At 34.5% G+C, this 16,306-nt stretch overlaps 1 protein-coding gene across 10 annotated transcripts in view; it reads right to left on the bottom strand.

Moving 5' to 3' along the window:
- Positions 1–943: 943 nt before the first annotated feature.
- The window catches only part of LOC107227901 (kinesin-like protein KIF13A), a 32,493-nt gene continuing 17,130 nt past the window's right edge, over positions 944–16,306 (bottom strand). For 3 of the 10 annotated variants that reach the window (XM_046731515.1, XM_046731517.1, XM_046731522.1), the window contains 16 exons: positions 15,903–16,127; positions 15,537–15,803; positions 15,241–15,423; positions 14,886–15,077; positions 14,399–14,692; positions 14,101–14,276; positions 13,024–13,198; positions 10,949–10,966; positions 9,007–9,081; positions 7,673–7,842; positions 6,378–6,717; positions 5,750–6,021; positions 5,401–5,584; positions 4,834–5,034; positions 4,172–4,348; positions 944–2,767 (listed from right to left, as the gene is read on the bottom strand). In XM_046731515.1, coding sequence (XP_046587471.1) covers positions 2,679–2,767; positions 4,172–4,348; positions 4,834–5,034; positions 5,401–5,584; positions 5,750–6,021; positions 6,378–6,717; positions 7,673–7,842; positions 9,007–9,081; positions 10,949–10,966; positions 13,024–13,198; positions 14,101–14,276; positions 14,399–14,692; positions 14,886–15,077; positions 15,241–15,423; positions 15,537–15,803; positions 15,903–16,127 — 3,038 coding nt within the window. In that variant the 3' untranslated portion in view covers positions 944–2,678. The remainder of the gene's footprint in view (positions 2,768–4,171; positions 4,349–4,833; positions 5,035–5,400; positions 5,585–5,749; positions 6,022–6,377; positions 6,718–7,672; positions 7,843–9,006; positions 9,082–10,948; positions 10,967–13,023; positions 13,199–14,100; positions 14,277–14,398; positions 14,693–14,885; positions 15,078–15,240; positions 15,424–15,536; positions 15,804–15,902; positions 16,128–16,306) is intronic. The other 7 variants (XM_046731516.1, XM_046731523.1, XM_046731519.1 and 4 more) reach the window with 4 other exon arrangements.

Here is a 16,306-nt window from a genome sequence, read left to right as displayed (position 1 = left end):
TAATATTGGTATTGTTCTAATTGGACAGGAATTGTTTGCTTGTTCTCTCTCAGTACATGATACAATGGACAAATTTAATATTTAATCTAAAATTATATGTATGTATATGTATAATATAATAATATTAGGTAGGTACGTTACAATTGATTTCATTCGTATCGAGTACTTAGCTAGAGTAAATCATTACCTAGCTTTCCACGTTATGTGGTCCACATAATAAAAATAATGATAATAATAATAATATTGAATTTACGGTTGCCGTATTAATTTTTTAAATCATTTTTTTCCCAATTCATTTCATTTCATGTGAGCTGTACGTTGATAATCACATTGCTGTGGCTACTGCTAATTATCTAAAGCAACAATGATGCCAAAATATATTTTCATTTTTTTGTCTTTCTTTTTTTGCACAATCAAAGACTAGGTCAAAATTACATTAATTGCCACTGTATAATAATAATAATAATGATGACGATGATGATAATAATGGTAATGATGATAATAATAATAATAATAATAATACCCGAGCAAATTTTATTAACAATTAAACTAACACACAATCATCAATATATAATATATTTAATGAGTAGCTGTAATTTATTTATTATTATTATACGTGATAAAATTGAGATATTTAACAACAAAATTGAAGCAAAAAAAGAAAAAAAAACAGCCACCCGGAATTTTATGTTATTTTTAATTGTATTGTGTTGCATTAAAAAAAATATGATCATAAATTGAATTACAATTTCAATAAAGAAATAAGTTAAAATAAAGCTGTACCTAAATAATTAAACAAGCTCGTTTATTACTCTGTATCGGCTCCATTTTGATAATAATAATAATAGTAATAACAATAATAATAATAGGAATAATAATATTTAAATTAAGAAAATATATAACATAAGCTTGTAATTGCAAATATTAGCTTTATAGATGTCTCAATCTACAATTTTAAGCTGCTCAAAATTCAACCACAAAAGAAAAACAACCGTCAAACTTGCGTGTTTTTTTTTTGCCTATCACCACTGTATTCTAGTTATGTAGAATGATAGATCTTTTATCGTGTCTTGTAGCAGATAAATTATTACGTTTTAACCTAAAACAGTAATCAAAATAATATCAATAACTTGACAAGGAAATTATTCATATTTAGGTATGTATAATATGCAAGAGGAAATTATGTTACAGTAAAAAGAGGAACTCGATAGATTGCGCTAAAGAAATTAAAAACATAATATGAAACAAATCTGTATGTACATACATGTGTACATACACAGCAATATAGATTTATATATAAGTATTATATACATATAAAAAAATTAATTTAAAAAACTAAGTCGCTCAATGATAAATACATATATAAGTATAATACGATAAATATGTGTATACTTTTTGTCCCTCACAATTTTTTCGATTAATATACCAATTTAATTTGCTTTTATACCACTCTACACTAATGTGATTCCAATGTATTGCATTTTGTTTTTAGCCTTATTCTTATGATACCAGCTGCACTTAACCATTGCCGTAAAAACAAAAATTGCCCGAGAACAATTTTGGAAAGTGACCAGTTTCGTATTAATTATTTTCGCTCATTCATTCGATATTTATTTATTGATTTTTTTAATTGTTTGAATTTTTTTTCTGTTTTCCATTCTTTGACTGCGTTCTTGAAACGTCCCCAACTAATATTTTGTTAATGTACCCTTTACCGACGTGCAATGTAAATTTTTGTAAAAACATATGCAGAACAAAACAAAACCTGCACATATGAAATGCTTTTGGAATTATCATTATTTTATTTTTTTAGCCGTTTTATAGTAATAAGAAAACTATAAGTGGATGTATTTGTGTAAGTTCGTTTAAAAAAATAAGACTTAGCTAAAATTCAAGTCAAAAATGGATTTAAAAAATCAATGTTTATATTGCGTTATATAAGTTATTAAATAATGTGGAATGATTATAGAAATTGGTTGAATTCTTGTGACTCGATTCATCATGACGATACACTGTCTGCGTTATGATCATGTATATCGATACTATTCTATACACAATACGACGACGACAACGCGAAATATTATACTTTGCTGTCATATGTGTTCCATGTTTTGTTTGTTTAGTAATTTATTTTATTATTTTCTATTGCAACTGACTGACTGTGAATGAAAGAATTGTAAACATCGTAATAATAGTAACAATAATGATAATAATCTGTTATGTGTATGTATTTGTGTAACACATATATACATCTCGATCATTGGTATCTCTTGACAGTTATTTCCATCTCGCTCCTGCCACTTTTACTCAATTCTTTTTTTCTTGTCCCACATACTATGTCGATGATGAATAAATATAATGATAAGTAGCAATAATAACAATAATAATGATTCATTTATAATTATTTCTCTCATTATTATTATTATTAGATACTTTTGCACTACCTTAAATAAATCTATTTATCATACGGGGTTGGAAACACCGTAATTGCTACACGTGTGGCAGGGCATTGTACATATATATGTAGCGATATACACTAGTTCACGTATACGTAATTAAATTAAGTTCAAGTTTTTGAATATTAATTGGTATATGACGGAGCGAGTTGGCTTTGTTTTCATATTAGATTTTATATTTATCCTTCGGTGACGCAGCAATTTATTTTATTTAAATTTATTTCATTTGCTTCGTGGTGAAGATCTCATACCAACTGTTGAAAGACCTTCTCCTCGACTCCGACTTCGATGTAACGAGTGGAGGCCTTCTCCTAAGAGTTGAGAAAAAAACACAAATAGAAGTAAAGAAAAAAAAAATAAGACATGTACGGTATTTGATTGGAACTCGAAGTCCGAAAATATTTAATCCCACAAATTCTAACCACGGTCAATACAGGTCTTGCAACGAAGTCGAATTTTAGTGGTTGGGAGTTGTACCCTTAGTGTCCACTTTTCTTTCAACGCTTTTCATCCATAGTAATGCCACTGCGTATCGCTACAACGCATGTTCTGAGTGCAGTATGAAAAGAGACAGGATGTTACTTCTGTCTCTGTTACACACTGTACCGATCTACCCATGGTGCCCATTGCGGTCATAGATCGATATTAAAACCACACCATTAAGCGAACATACTCCCACCAACATCGTTACAAGACCTGTATGTAAGACTGTGATCCTGAGACATTATTTTTCACTCTATATGTAGATTATTCATTCAAAAATAAAAGAAATTGGCATAATTTGATATTTTCAAATCTTTTTTAGGATTTTCAATCATTTCTTGATCCAGTTTCTGCTTTTTGAACACTTTCGTTGACTGAGGATATACGAAGACCTTGTGGACTTTGCACCGTGGGTAAAGGCAAGGTAAGGGAAGCTGAGGAACAGGGGGGCAATTGCAATACTGTGCTATGCAGAGCAATAGAATTATCCCCGGATGAAAGTTGGACCCACCCAGCCGAAGGAAGTATTAGCCCAGGGCTAAACGTTTTTAGATATCTTCAGTCAACAATACTGTAGTATTGTTGCGTGGCTTTGGAGCGTAGTTGCAAAAAAAAAGTAGCCCAAGATTGGTAAAAATAGTTGTAAGCTCAGTCTTTCGTGTCCAATGGTTCATTGCTTATTACTTTTAAAAAAAAATGGCGACTTTAGCCGTATTGTGTATGTGTTTTTTTCATAGCTGCCATCAGAGGTTAAGTTTGATTTGTTGCTGGTCAATCCCACACTATGGAAATACATATGTTGTATTTTTTAATGCGATTAGCTGTTAACGGAATTCCATAGTGGTCATTTTTCTGCAAGCTTCCGGCGAATACTAGTACATCTAGCTTCAAGTTTGCGAGACTGCATCCTTGCACTTTCAGACTCCCTTTCTCCTCTTACCACATGCAAGGACAACCCGATTCGCGACATCAGGCCTCCCTATTCTCCTTGTTAGTATGATCGGTATCTCAGATCGGATATACACATGCCAAAAGAATGATCTGGGCATGCATGAATAGTTACTTAGGCAATCAACTTGTCGGATTTCCTCAACTTGTCACCACGTTCGGGTACCACTTTTGCTCCTTCTGTCATCACGGTGTTTAATCTACTTACTCTTACTCCCTGACCTCAATGATCCCAACCTATTGATAATAATCAACACCATCTTGACCTAAATTGTGCCTCTTACCTCTGCTGGCACTCCTACGCATTGACGCACTTGGTGGCGGGGTTGTTTCCTGTTTGGTGTAGGACCGCAAAGCCCTGCCTCGTCTGTCCTGAATCAGTTTGTCAACTTTAACGAATATCCCATATTTCGGTCGGCACGTGAAATACCTGTGGCCTTGTACAGTGCCATCATTTTTCCCTGAAAGAAAATTTAAAACCACGTCCAAAACATGATACGATGCAAATAGGAATGGCAATTGTTCTTTGAGCGTCATGTCACGATGAATATAGGGGAAAGTGGAACAGTGCCGGTCCGTGGGGCCAGATAGGAATCGGCAGAAAGACGAAAATAGTTTTTTTTTTTTCTGATTTGCAGTTGAATATAAGGTTCCACGTAAATATAATTTCTTTTCAGACGCCCTCTAGAATTTCTTGAAATACCGTAAACGTTATAAGAACCATTGAACCTTTTCGAGAAATAATAAAGAATTTTCCTGTACTGTTCTCTCTGAAAACTGTTCAAAAACATTGTATATTTGTGAATAATTTCTAAAAAAAAAAAAAAAAGGTATGAGTAATTAGCAAGCGTTCTTTTCATCTCGCTAATTTTAATAGGATTTGCTTCGAAATTAGAAATGTTTCTTTGAGTCGTGGTGGTCTTTCGAAATACGCTTTTGAATTCACCTGTCGGAGCATCCAATTCAACACCGATCCAGTTTCCAGAGGCGAATTCCGTAGCGCCAACATATGCTATGACACCGGAGGAGCTGTAGGGGCGCACCAAAACCGATTCACCAACGATCACCCAATCGGGCAACGGAGTCTCGATTCTCGTCAGATCAGGCCGGGACCCAAACGCTGAACTTTTGTCGCTTGTATCATCTACTGAACAGGAAGAACGATATTACAAAATGGAATCTATGCCATTGTTAGATTTCTCTCATGAAATATTTTAAAGTAATGTTCAATGACAAACAATTTGGCACTCCAGTAATCTGTAGCAAGAAAATTGAACTGGCAGGATATTCCATCGGGACAGCTCTTAAAAAAATTTCTGGATGCCAAAGTGTAATATTTCATTGTATGTCAAAAAAAAGAATTTTGCCAAATAAACGGATTCATTTTTATAAATGATAATTTGCTAAAACTGAGAAAATACAAAACAATCAATCAATCAATCAATCAATCAATCAATCAATCAATCAATCAATCAATCAATCAATCAATCAATCAATCAATCTATCTACCCACCGTCAATTCTTTCCGAAGAACTGTTGTCCCCATTTTCATAAGGCATTCCAGGTTGTAAAGACTGTTCCAAACGAGCAGCCGCCTTGCTTTCCGATAACTGGGGACGGACCATTGGAAACGATGCTCGATGTTGATAGCTAGTAGGCCTTGCATTACCACCGGAAGTTTTTCTCCTTCTGACAACCTGACACAGGTTGAAAATTTAAAAAACAAACCATCATTATAATTATTATCCAAGATATAACTGATAATTATCCTTGTCAATTAGAATAATTTTTATATTTTGAAGCTTCTCTGCAGGTTCGATGAATTATTATCACTATTATTATTCTTCAAATTTCTCGCTTACTTTGCCAGGGGTTAATTTTGAGCGAACAACGGAGGTTCCATCAGCAGGACTATCATTGTCGGAGTTCGAAGCATGGCTGACTTCGATTTCAACTTTCTTATCATTGTCGTTTTTCTCTTCTCGATCCTGATTCGCCATAGCTTCACTGCTCTGTTCGGTGTTGGCTTTGTTCATCGTGTTGTCATTGTTATCCCTTTCAAGTTCAACGACGTTTTCGTTCGCATCTTCCATGTAGGTGTCTTGATTTTGGTCCAAGCATTCCCTAGTCAATTCTGTTGGATTCGAAAGTAATACTAATAAGGATATGAAAATTCTTGTACAAGATATTGGAGTAATTCTTGTAAAGCAGGCATTACATAAATCACTTCGAAACTGTTTTTTAAGTTCAACGGGCATCAGTGTTAATCTAAAATTTTCTGCAGATCTGCTTATTTCCAATTTTTTTACTTTTCGCAGCTCTAGCCACATGATTGTTCTCTGAATATTATACGGCTCTCCTGCTGGACAGCATAAAATAAGTCAAAAGCCGGGTACTCACAGGATATCTGGCATATCCCTAAATTTTTCTCAGATCAAACCCTAAAAAATCTTAAAACCAACGTCAACAGGACGATTTGCGAAAACTGACCTGTCGCATGGCCGTCGTCGTTTTGGCCAACACTGATACCACCGAGTGTTGTATTCAGGTCCTCTGAATGCTCCTCAGGTGTCTCCTCGACCAAAGAGCTGTCCATCTTGTCTGTCCTTTTGTAATCCAGGAGGTTACGGTATTCCAAATCTGGAGTCTCATCAACGCTGATTGATTTTATGGATATCGAATCTTCTGATGTTAAATTTGTTGACGAAACTGCTTGGGAACCGTATCCACTGCTGCTCATACTTGGCGTGTTTATCTTTGTTGATTGAAGCTCGACAAGAGAATCCAACGTCCGCGACGTCGTTAATGGCTTAATTGGCTTCGTCGATGGCTAAAAAACAATTAAAGTAATCATTGATTACCACAAAAATGTTAAAGTAGATCTTTTGTATGCGGATAGAATCTTTCGTTCTTTCAACATATTTTTATTTTCGCCAATTTCTAAATTTTTAAATTGATCAAGCATTTTGTAATTGAGAAAAACTCTAGGACTTAATGATTTTAAAAAATAGCGTGGGATAACAGATTCTTCAATACTTCAAGGATTTTATAGATTTCATCAATTTCAATAGATTTTACTCAACTTTGTACAAATAAAAACTTCAAAGGATTTCATTCAACTTCGCGAAATTCTCAGAACTTCAAAAGATTCCGCAAAGTTACGTCAGACTTCATAAAATTTTATAGGACTTCACGGTATTTTACTAACTTAGAAGCGTTACATAGAACTCCAAGGGATACATCAACTTTTATCAGATTTTACACAACTCCATAGGAAAAGCTTTTTTAACATTCCAACGGATTTCACAATATTTCAAAGAATTCAGTAAAACGTCAGGGATTTACGGGATTTCATGAGATTTGACAGAACTTTGTGAGATTTCAAGGCATTTCATAAAATTTTATGTAACTTCAGGAGAGTGAGCTAAAAGACTTTACAAAACTCAAAAGATTTGATGAGACTTGAAGGATTCCATAGGACTTTAAACACAACTATTGTAAATGAACCCCTCAAAAAAAACTTAAATTAATTACATTGAAATGTAGACTTGTTTAAAATATGAAAATATTCAATATGGAAATCACGTTGCTAATACCAATGAAATTATGCCACAAAATAAAAGAGAAACAATTATTTGCTAGTATAAAATTTTTTTCTTGACTGACATAATTTCCGATCATTCCTAGTGTACGAACAAACACTTCTCGTAATAGATTTTAAAGTATTTTGGATTCAGATACTTGCTAGCAAACAGTTTATGAACAAACTTATCACCAATACTTACTTGGTACGCCTCATATTCTGAGTAACCGGTGTCGCTCTTGTCAGCATCGTCTTCTCGCGACGGTGAGTAAATTGGAGTTGGAGTAGCTGGTTGGTTAGCAGCATTTGACGTTTCTTCGTGAAGGGTAGTCATCCTGAGGCCAAGTTTTCCTGCGACGATGTTCGGCGATGCTACAAAAACAGTCTGTATTCTTTTTAGCACCAAAAACATCTCACAATTAAGAAATTTCACACACTTCAGGGCCGATCTGGCCACAGATTTAAAAAGTTCAATCTATAATCTCCATTCCAGAACAAACTTTGTTGTACCAGAATTGAATTAATTGTGTTTTTAGGTTCCGGCTCACTAGCATTTCATTGTATTAAGTACAGTGCCAGGTCGGTTCTGAGAAACGACTACATAAAAATATGCAGGAAACAGAAGTAAAAATATAACGTGATCATGTCCAGAAAATAAAATAATAATAATATACCATGCTGTAAATTTTAAATATAATTATTCTATGATATTCCAAATTCAAATCGAAATATTTTTTCGCAGAATTTATATTACTGATATACATTTGAAAATATGAAACGGAAGATAATCAAGTTATAAAAAATAACTTTTGACAAAAGTTTAAGGTCAAATTGTAACTAACGTTCCTGAAACCCATTAAGATTCAATCTTCATTTGAAAGTGTGGATCTTTGTAAAATCACAAATGATATTAAAACCACTTATTTGAAATTGGAATACATTAGGCTGTGAAAATAAACAAAGTAGAATAAAGTTAAATATGATAACTACGAGGTGTAGAAACATTAAACTTGAACTACCCAGATAACTAAGTGTGTCAATGTAAAAAGGCTATGGTACCCCACCCGCTGTAATTTTCTTGCCTTGTCACCGAATAGTTTCTAAGAATAATTTTCGTACAGTAAATATACTGCACTACCTGTTGGATTATTTCCTAGTTATAGCGAGGCCTGCTTGCGTTACGCGGATGTTTTATTGACAAATTTTGGTCAGAATAATTTATTCTAATTGCGATTAGCAATTGAGGACACACCTTGTTCTAATATTGCAAGCAATATTTTGCAAGCATTAATGTCATTTTGCTATAAAATTTAAATACACGTTGTTATCTGGGTAAAGTTTATAAACCAAGGCTGGAACAAAAAATATAAAAAGGAAAAACAAACTCTAACGAGAAAAAAACTACAACAGCAACCAACGCAGCCCTCTCAAACTGATTGCTTATCAAATGCGAAGGCAAAACTTCTAATCATCTGGTAGCAAAAAATGAATTTCAAGAAGGGTTCAAAAGAGCTGCGAATGGCGATTGTCACCTACACTTGGCAGAGGTGGACTGTTGCAGACGTGTCAGTGAGTTGAGATTCAGGTTCAAATTCAGGAATGTTGGTCTCGCTGAAACGAGACAGACCGATTTATTACGAGAATTCTCACTATCAAGCTACGGGCTAATTGTATTTTACATATTTACTTTAATAACAGTTTGCTAATAGAAATGGAAACAAAATGGAACAGAATTAAACTAATGGCGTGTAACTCTTCTTCTTAGGGAAAAAATATTATCTCATTCAAAGACTCTAGATTTTGCCGTTAAGTAGATTTAAACGTAATAAACTTTCATTTCGGAATACCTATCTTGTCTAAGGACTCGCAATTATGTACATATTGAAGGAATACCATTATAATCTCCTTGATTAAATTTACTAACTTTATAACATACATGCAGTGCGGAAATGCTAGATATTTTATCCACGGGCTTTACGTCGCGTTCCATTTAGTGTTCAACATTATTTTCTAGAATTCACATAAATACTATCCTGAGAGAGTTAAAATTCGATATTTTCTGTCTATCTACTGTTTTTGGCAGTAACTTGGATACATTGGCATTAGTTGATAGTATATCCATAAATCTGAAGTACTGTATTATTAACGAAGCAAGAGTGTAACCGTTTACGATTAATTCGTTATTTTGCCTGACGTACAAGTGAATTTCACAAGCTAAATTTTCAATTTCTACGACATTAGTAATTGTGAAGTGATATTCAAATTACTTCTGCCATCATACTGTTTGTGATGAATTGTTGATAGATAACTATTGAAGCACAAAAACGATCGTGGAGCCAAAATGAAATTTGAAGTGGCTCAAAAGCGGCCATGTTGATTTTTCGCCACCTTGAGCAATTCACCTGAAGCCAAATATCTTCAAAACACTGCTTGTCTCAAGTTTCACACAAAGTTTTGTATCTCGTAAGGAATGATTACTGTACAACAAGGATTGAGAAAACAACCTTATATTGTTTGCGAGAATATAGAAGGCGAAATTCACATGTACGCGAGCATACAACATGATATATACATATATATTCAGTTCTCTTGCATATTATTCCATTATGTCGAGCATCCAACACGCGCACACACACATATACATTAAACATCAGTTATTGTCCAATAATAATTAATATACCTATTACAGCTGGTTCAATGGAAATCATTTCGTAAATGTGAGTTGAATATTGAGTAAAATTTTCTCGCTACATCCATCCAGTGTGGGCATCGAAATTGTAAAAAAAGTTTAAAATAGGAGCAAGATGATTTCCAGTGTGACTAGACAGCTGATGTGTATAAACAGCGGGCAATCATTCTTAATGTTTTGTGTTAAACAATTTCGTGGTAATTATTATACATATACTTGTATATTATACATATATATACAGTGGTGAACATGTCGTGGTATTACGATATTACGATACCGAGCAACAAACTAGATCAATTAATGAACAACTCAATGTGAGCCAAACTCGCTAATCGATTAAAATAAGGGCTTGCCAACTAGTAAAACATACATTGACGTGCAACTAGGTAATCAGCAATGATTAGAAACGATTTCAAATCAAACCAATAGAGTACAATTATTATTATTATTTTTTTTTTTTTTTACAATGTTCAAGATGTGTGTGACAATGTTTTACACAATTTTGTGAGATATAAAACATAAAGTAATCAATTACTAACGCATGCTGTTTAATATGATTAGTTTTTTTCCGTTTTTGTTTCGTTTACAACCCCGAACATTGTTATAACAAATGTACAAAGCATACTTTACTTTTAGATGCAGGCGGCAAAATTGAATAAACAACAGACAGACTCAACCACTCACGAAACAGAGTTACTAATCATCATCATCATCATCACCATCATCATCATCATCATCGCCCGTAATCGTACGGCATCAATTAAATATCAAATCAAGACTCCATTTTACCTGAGTTCAGAATGGAGCCTTGGATGGGCCGAAATAGTGGTAGAAGTAGTAGTCGTAGTGTTAAACAGAGGAACAGACAAGTTGCATAAATTGATTAGTTTCTTATTAACGACAAGATTAGTATTTTTTTTTATATAGAATTTATAAGACTTAAATTTAAAACTTGTTCACGCTCGTCAAGTGCCGAATGTAAAATTTATATCTTTCTTTTTCTTTTCTTTATCTTTTGTGTGATTGATAAGTGGTCAAGCTTTAGTGTTAATCACTAAAACACTAGGCAGACTTGTGAAAATGGCATTGCGATGCTCAACTTTACACTCCAAATCAATGGCAACAAAGTTCTCAAAGTATTCAAAGCAAATAATGCAACTTGATTGATGCGTAATTTCAATTCACAAATATATCAAGATTAAAATCCCTTGGATCGAAGATGAGCAAAGCGATGGTTACGTAGGTAACAACGTGACAAAAACTGTAAGGTGAACAAAAAAAATGAAAAACTTTAATGTTTAAAACAGAATTATTTAGACAAGTTAATTGGCAATGTTGCTCATCGAAATAATCAACTATCGACTATAATTAATAGAAGTGGCAATTCTTTATTAACGGTGTTCATAATAGCAAATCACTAAAAAAAAATTGAGTACACTACACTTCACGAATTCGGGAGTTTCATGAGATTCATTGTTAGATTTCATAAGATTTCAACTGATTTCACGAACTTTAAAATATTTCATAAGACTTCAAAGATTTTAAATCTCTTAATATGGGAGTTCATGAAACTTATTTAGACCTCACAAGACTTTGAGGATTTCAGGACAATTAACAAGGCTTCATAGACTTCAATAAATTTCATACGATTTCGTAGGACATCAAGGATTTTGTAAGGCTTGAAACACCAGTATACATTGAAGTCCAAGAGTGATTGATACCTTGATATCAGCGTTCATTGCATTTTCATAATAACGATAATAACAGTATTGATTATTTATCTTATCTTGAATCAAAATTACAACTTGAATTGCAAATCACAACAGAGATTGTGATGCCTAATATAACAGCTGAGGAATGAAAATGTGGACGATGATTGTAAACACAAAATATACCATGTAAGAGGGTTTTCTCACAAATAATAATCAAGTATCCCGTATCGATGCCTCTTTGAAAAATTATTTTGCGAGCTCGAAATATGAAAGGCAAGTGCTGATATAGAATTAAGGCGGATTTCATTATACCATAAAAATGAAATATAAATAAAGCATGGGTATAAATATCGTGTGGGTACAGGTAAAATGTAAGCAACATTAGTAAAAGAAATGGTGAGAATAGTAATACTATTATCATTAAAGCACGAATGTAATCGCAAATAGGGAAAAAAAGTTCACTGGGAACGTTGGTGAATTGCAAAAAATTTTTGTGAAAGAGTGAAATGTCGAAATATTGAGAAACACCACACAAGCCACATCTCAGAAGAAAACGGATATGATTAAATGTAACTAACACAGCTGAATCGTACTTAATGATAATAACAGTAATAATAGTAATAATAATGATGGTAACTTTAAGAAGACTTACAATTAAGCAGAAATGAGGAATGCAATTAAATATCAAATTAAGTATTGAAAAAAAATATAATTCCATTGTTAGTAGTTAAGAATCTGGAAAACCTGACGAACTGTAGTGCTTGGGTTTTGGTTTTTCAAGGCATAACGAACATTTGGAATTACAAGTGATAAATAATTATGAAAAGTGGAATTAATCATGATTAAAATTCTCTAGCCAGGAAATAACCGCAAGCTTTATGAGCTCTTAAAGACACGAAAAGCTCAGACAAATTCAAAGTGAAAAAAAAATCATGGTCAAAAACGATGGTGACAACATATTTTTTCTTTATAAAGTCCGAAATTCTCAACAAATCGTATCTTTAAGAAAGCATAGAATATATAGCAACAATCGTAACACGATTTAAATAATTTGTTGATTTAATTATATTACGCTTATCATAATGTCATATTCCTTAGGTGTAATTATTTTTTGTTTCGCAATTAAAAAATTTATTTGATCAATTTTCTTACCGATTCCATACGGCTTCGGCGGTGTAGGTAAAAAATTACTGTCGTCATTTCTGATGTGACCCGTTGACGGCCTCCGTGGATAAGGCAGCCCGTTTAGTTCGGAATTTAGGTCTGTTACACTCTCCGAACGAGTAACGTTCACCAGTGAATCCATCGACGTATCAAATCTCATGATCTGTGATAATTGAAAGGACAATGTCGTTTAGCAATCAGAAGACACTACATATTACGAACAGGTAAAAAGGGGGTTGGTAAGATTTATATTAAACAAATGAGTATCTATGTGAACAATTTGGAAAAAAAAATATAGTAGATTGTGTGTCAAGGTGACCAAGCAGGTTTTTTTTTTACTGAACATAAGTACGCCATATGAATCATAGACATAGACTCGTGCTTGAACTGAAGATGAATATTGGAAACTTCCAGGTTCTTTTTTTTTTTATTCTAGAGTAAAAAAAAGTGCGCTTTTACTACCGAGTACTAAGAAACGCTCTTTTTTGTACTGTCGCAGAAACGATTGATCTACGTCCAAAGCACACGCATAAAGGACACGTAAACAATACTTGAGTTACATAAACAAATTTTCATGAAGGCTATTGTCTCGTTAATGTAATATACCTATTTTTTTGACTCAATTTTTAGCAGGAATTTACTTACGCTATTCTGAAATATAATTGATTATAATTTATAATATTTGCGATTTTGTTTATTTTAGTAAAAATATTTGACGCATGGGACAAATCATAAACTTAATGTAAATATAATTGCCCGCATGCTAATAATATTTACCAATTATAGAAATTCTGAATATCTGTTCTCATTTTTGCGTTTGGAAATATAAAAATCTGATCATATTTAGCAATATTATGAGCTTGTGCCTAGTGTTACAAATTTCGTCTATGAAATGTGCGTCATTTTCACTAAAAGAATTTAAGTCTATGGAATGTCAGGGTATTGCAAAAAAAAAAAGTGGAACGTAAGCAAAGTACTAAAATTTCAACATTGACAATAACTTAGAATTTCAATGACATTAGGATTAGGAACCAAGCACTGCTGAAAATTAAAGGAAAAGCATACGGTGAGTCTGAGACGTCGAAGGGGCTGTAGTACCTGGGAGAAGTTTGGTACGCTTGCTGTTTTGCGCATCAAAGGCTGTCCCTGTGCCTGAAGGAGTTCCTTGACCGCAACGCTCTGCCTCAAGCGATCCAAGGTCAATATGCTCTCGACAGCAGAAACACCTCGCGTATATTTCTCTGGAATTAGGAAAATACAGTGAAAGATGAGCTGTCTGATGAATTGAAACTGAAAAATGAGGTGTACATGTTAGAATAGTAGGTATTTTTGAGATTCAAGCTGTCTGAATTATTCGACTTACCGATGTAAGTTTCACCATCAGACAAATTGCTGTCCTCGCCACTTGCTGCGATTTGAGCAAGACTTTCACGATCCTCAAGTTCTTCACTAGCCTTTGGTATGTTTGATACGACTTCATAAGTCACGCCGCTTTGCGATAACCCATCTGTTCGAACTATCCGTTTAAAAAATCTGTCTGTAATACTTTGCCGTTTGTAGATGTTTAGTGCTAGTCGCTTTCGTAGCACCAAATCCATCGGCGCTGGGTGTGACAGACGAACAGTCGTCTTCAAGATCAAGTAAACTCTTTCGTTTGCTAAAATTTCAAATGTTAAACTGTTTTAAAACCTTAACATGCTTCGTTTGTTGCATTGAGTATCAGTACCTGAGATTGTAATGCAAATTCCTCTAGAGTCGAAAATTTAGAATTTTGGATGATTCTAAAATGCCAATGTTGAACGACTTAGCCTAAAACAAAGTTGAGCTTGATACAAATTTTTAGAACATACCTTCAGTGACTCGATTCAAGTTGACACTATCGTGTATACTAGAGTCCCAGGCGGCTATAGCACACACATCTTTTTCCAGATGTCGTATAATCGGCAGATTATAAAACTTGTTCCCATGCTCTTTTGGCAGTATAGAGTTCAATCCGGTAACGGAGACTTCTTCTCCTGACTGATGCGTTGAGAGATCATCAGCTATGAAGCGATAAAACTTTAATTATTAGCTCTTAGTTTTATGGACGATACACAAGTGTCTTTTTGTAATCCATCAAGTTTGTACAATCAGTGAGTAAATTTATCTTCACCAGTATTCATTTGATCTCCCAGTAAATTCTCTACTCAATGTGTTATAGCTCACCATTTAGATCGAGGAAGAGTACAGGAATGTGTGGCTCCATGCCTGGTGGAGGGATCCAGTCGGCCGGGGCACCAGGAATTCCTGATCCAGGAGTTGGGACGAGGACCGCATTCCGTTCTTCTGTGAGGCTGACCCACTGATCGAGAAGACTCTGTTCTCTCTCAACGTCTTGTTCTGTCTTATCTGCACGAAAAATCGCCGTATGGAAAGATAATTGGATGAACATTTGAATCGAGTGATAGCAGCGAAATCAATTTGAACAGGATGAATTAATTGACCAAGCAACAGAGGCTTACCTTGCTTGTCAATGAGCTTCGTGATGTGCTGATCCAAATACTGCCTCCTTCGCATCAAAGCTTCGCTCCACTTTTCCCGGAGAACGCTGAGATCTTCCTCTTGGTAGCTGTCCAAAGGTTTTTGAAGACGGTTTCTGACCGAAACGGAGCCGACAGCGACGTTCAAAATCGATTGACAAATAATCGGCAGTGTGCCGGAGTTCTGAACCGGTTTTACGCGGACTTGAATTCGCCGCTGCTGTCCTTGCCGGAGTTGGTAAACACCGCCTGAACAGGTTTGCAAGGTCAGAGAGGCAGTTCGAAAATTAGATAATTGCTTTAGTTTTGTTTAAAAACAAAAAACCATATTGTTTCCGGTTACTTCACCTGTCAGCATATCAGGCTTGCTGACGACTTCGATTGGCGTGTATTCTCCCTGCTCATTCAGCTCCTGTATCTCGACCCAGAGCTCGATCTTCCTAGTCAATTCCGCCCACCGATCGGCTAGCGATCTTGCCTTAGCCAACTGTTGCTGCTCCACTTCCCAGCCTGGCTTACTTCGCGAGAACCCGGTGCTTCTGTGACCCCATACTTCTATGCTCAAAGCTCCTTCTGCAAAGGTGAATCAATCGTGAGTCATTATGAAAATCTGTTTCAAGGTTCATAAGTTATCACCGAAGTCAATGTGCCCTGATCCATAGAAATTGGTCCAACTATATGATTTTGTGACCGTTCTGAAATTAATAACAACTAAATGTTCCATATTTGAAATTATGGTTGCCATTTTTGAA

This window comes from Neodiprion lecontei, chromosome 2, assembly GCF_021901455.1.
Source record: "Neodiprion lecontei isolate iyNeoLeco1 chromosome 2, iyNeoLeco1.1, whole genome shotgun sequence".
NCBI classification, from domain to species: domain Eukaryota; kingdom Metazoa; phylum Arthropoda; class Insecta; order Hymenoptera; family Diprionidae; genus Neodiprion; species Neodiprion lecontei.
Note: the sequence above shows the minus strand (reverse complement) of the source record. Positions and strands in the feature narration are given on the sequence as shown.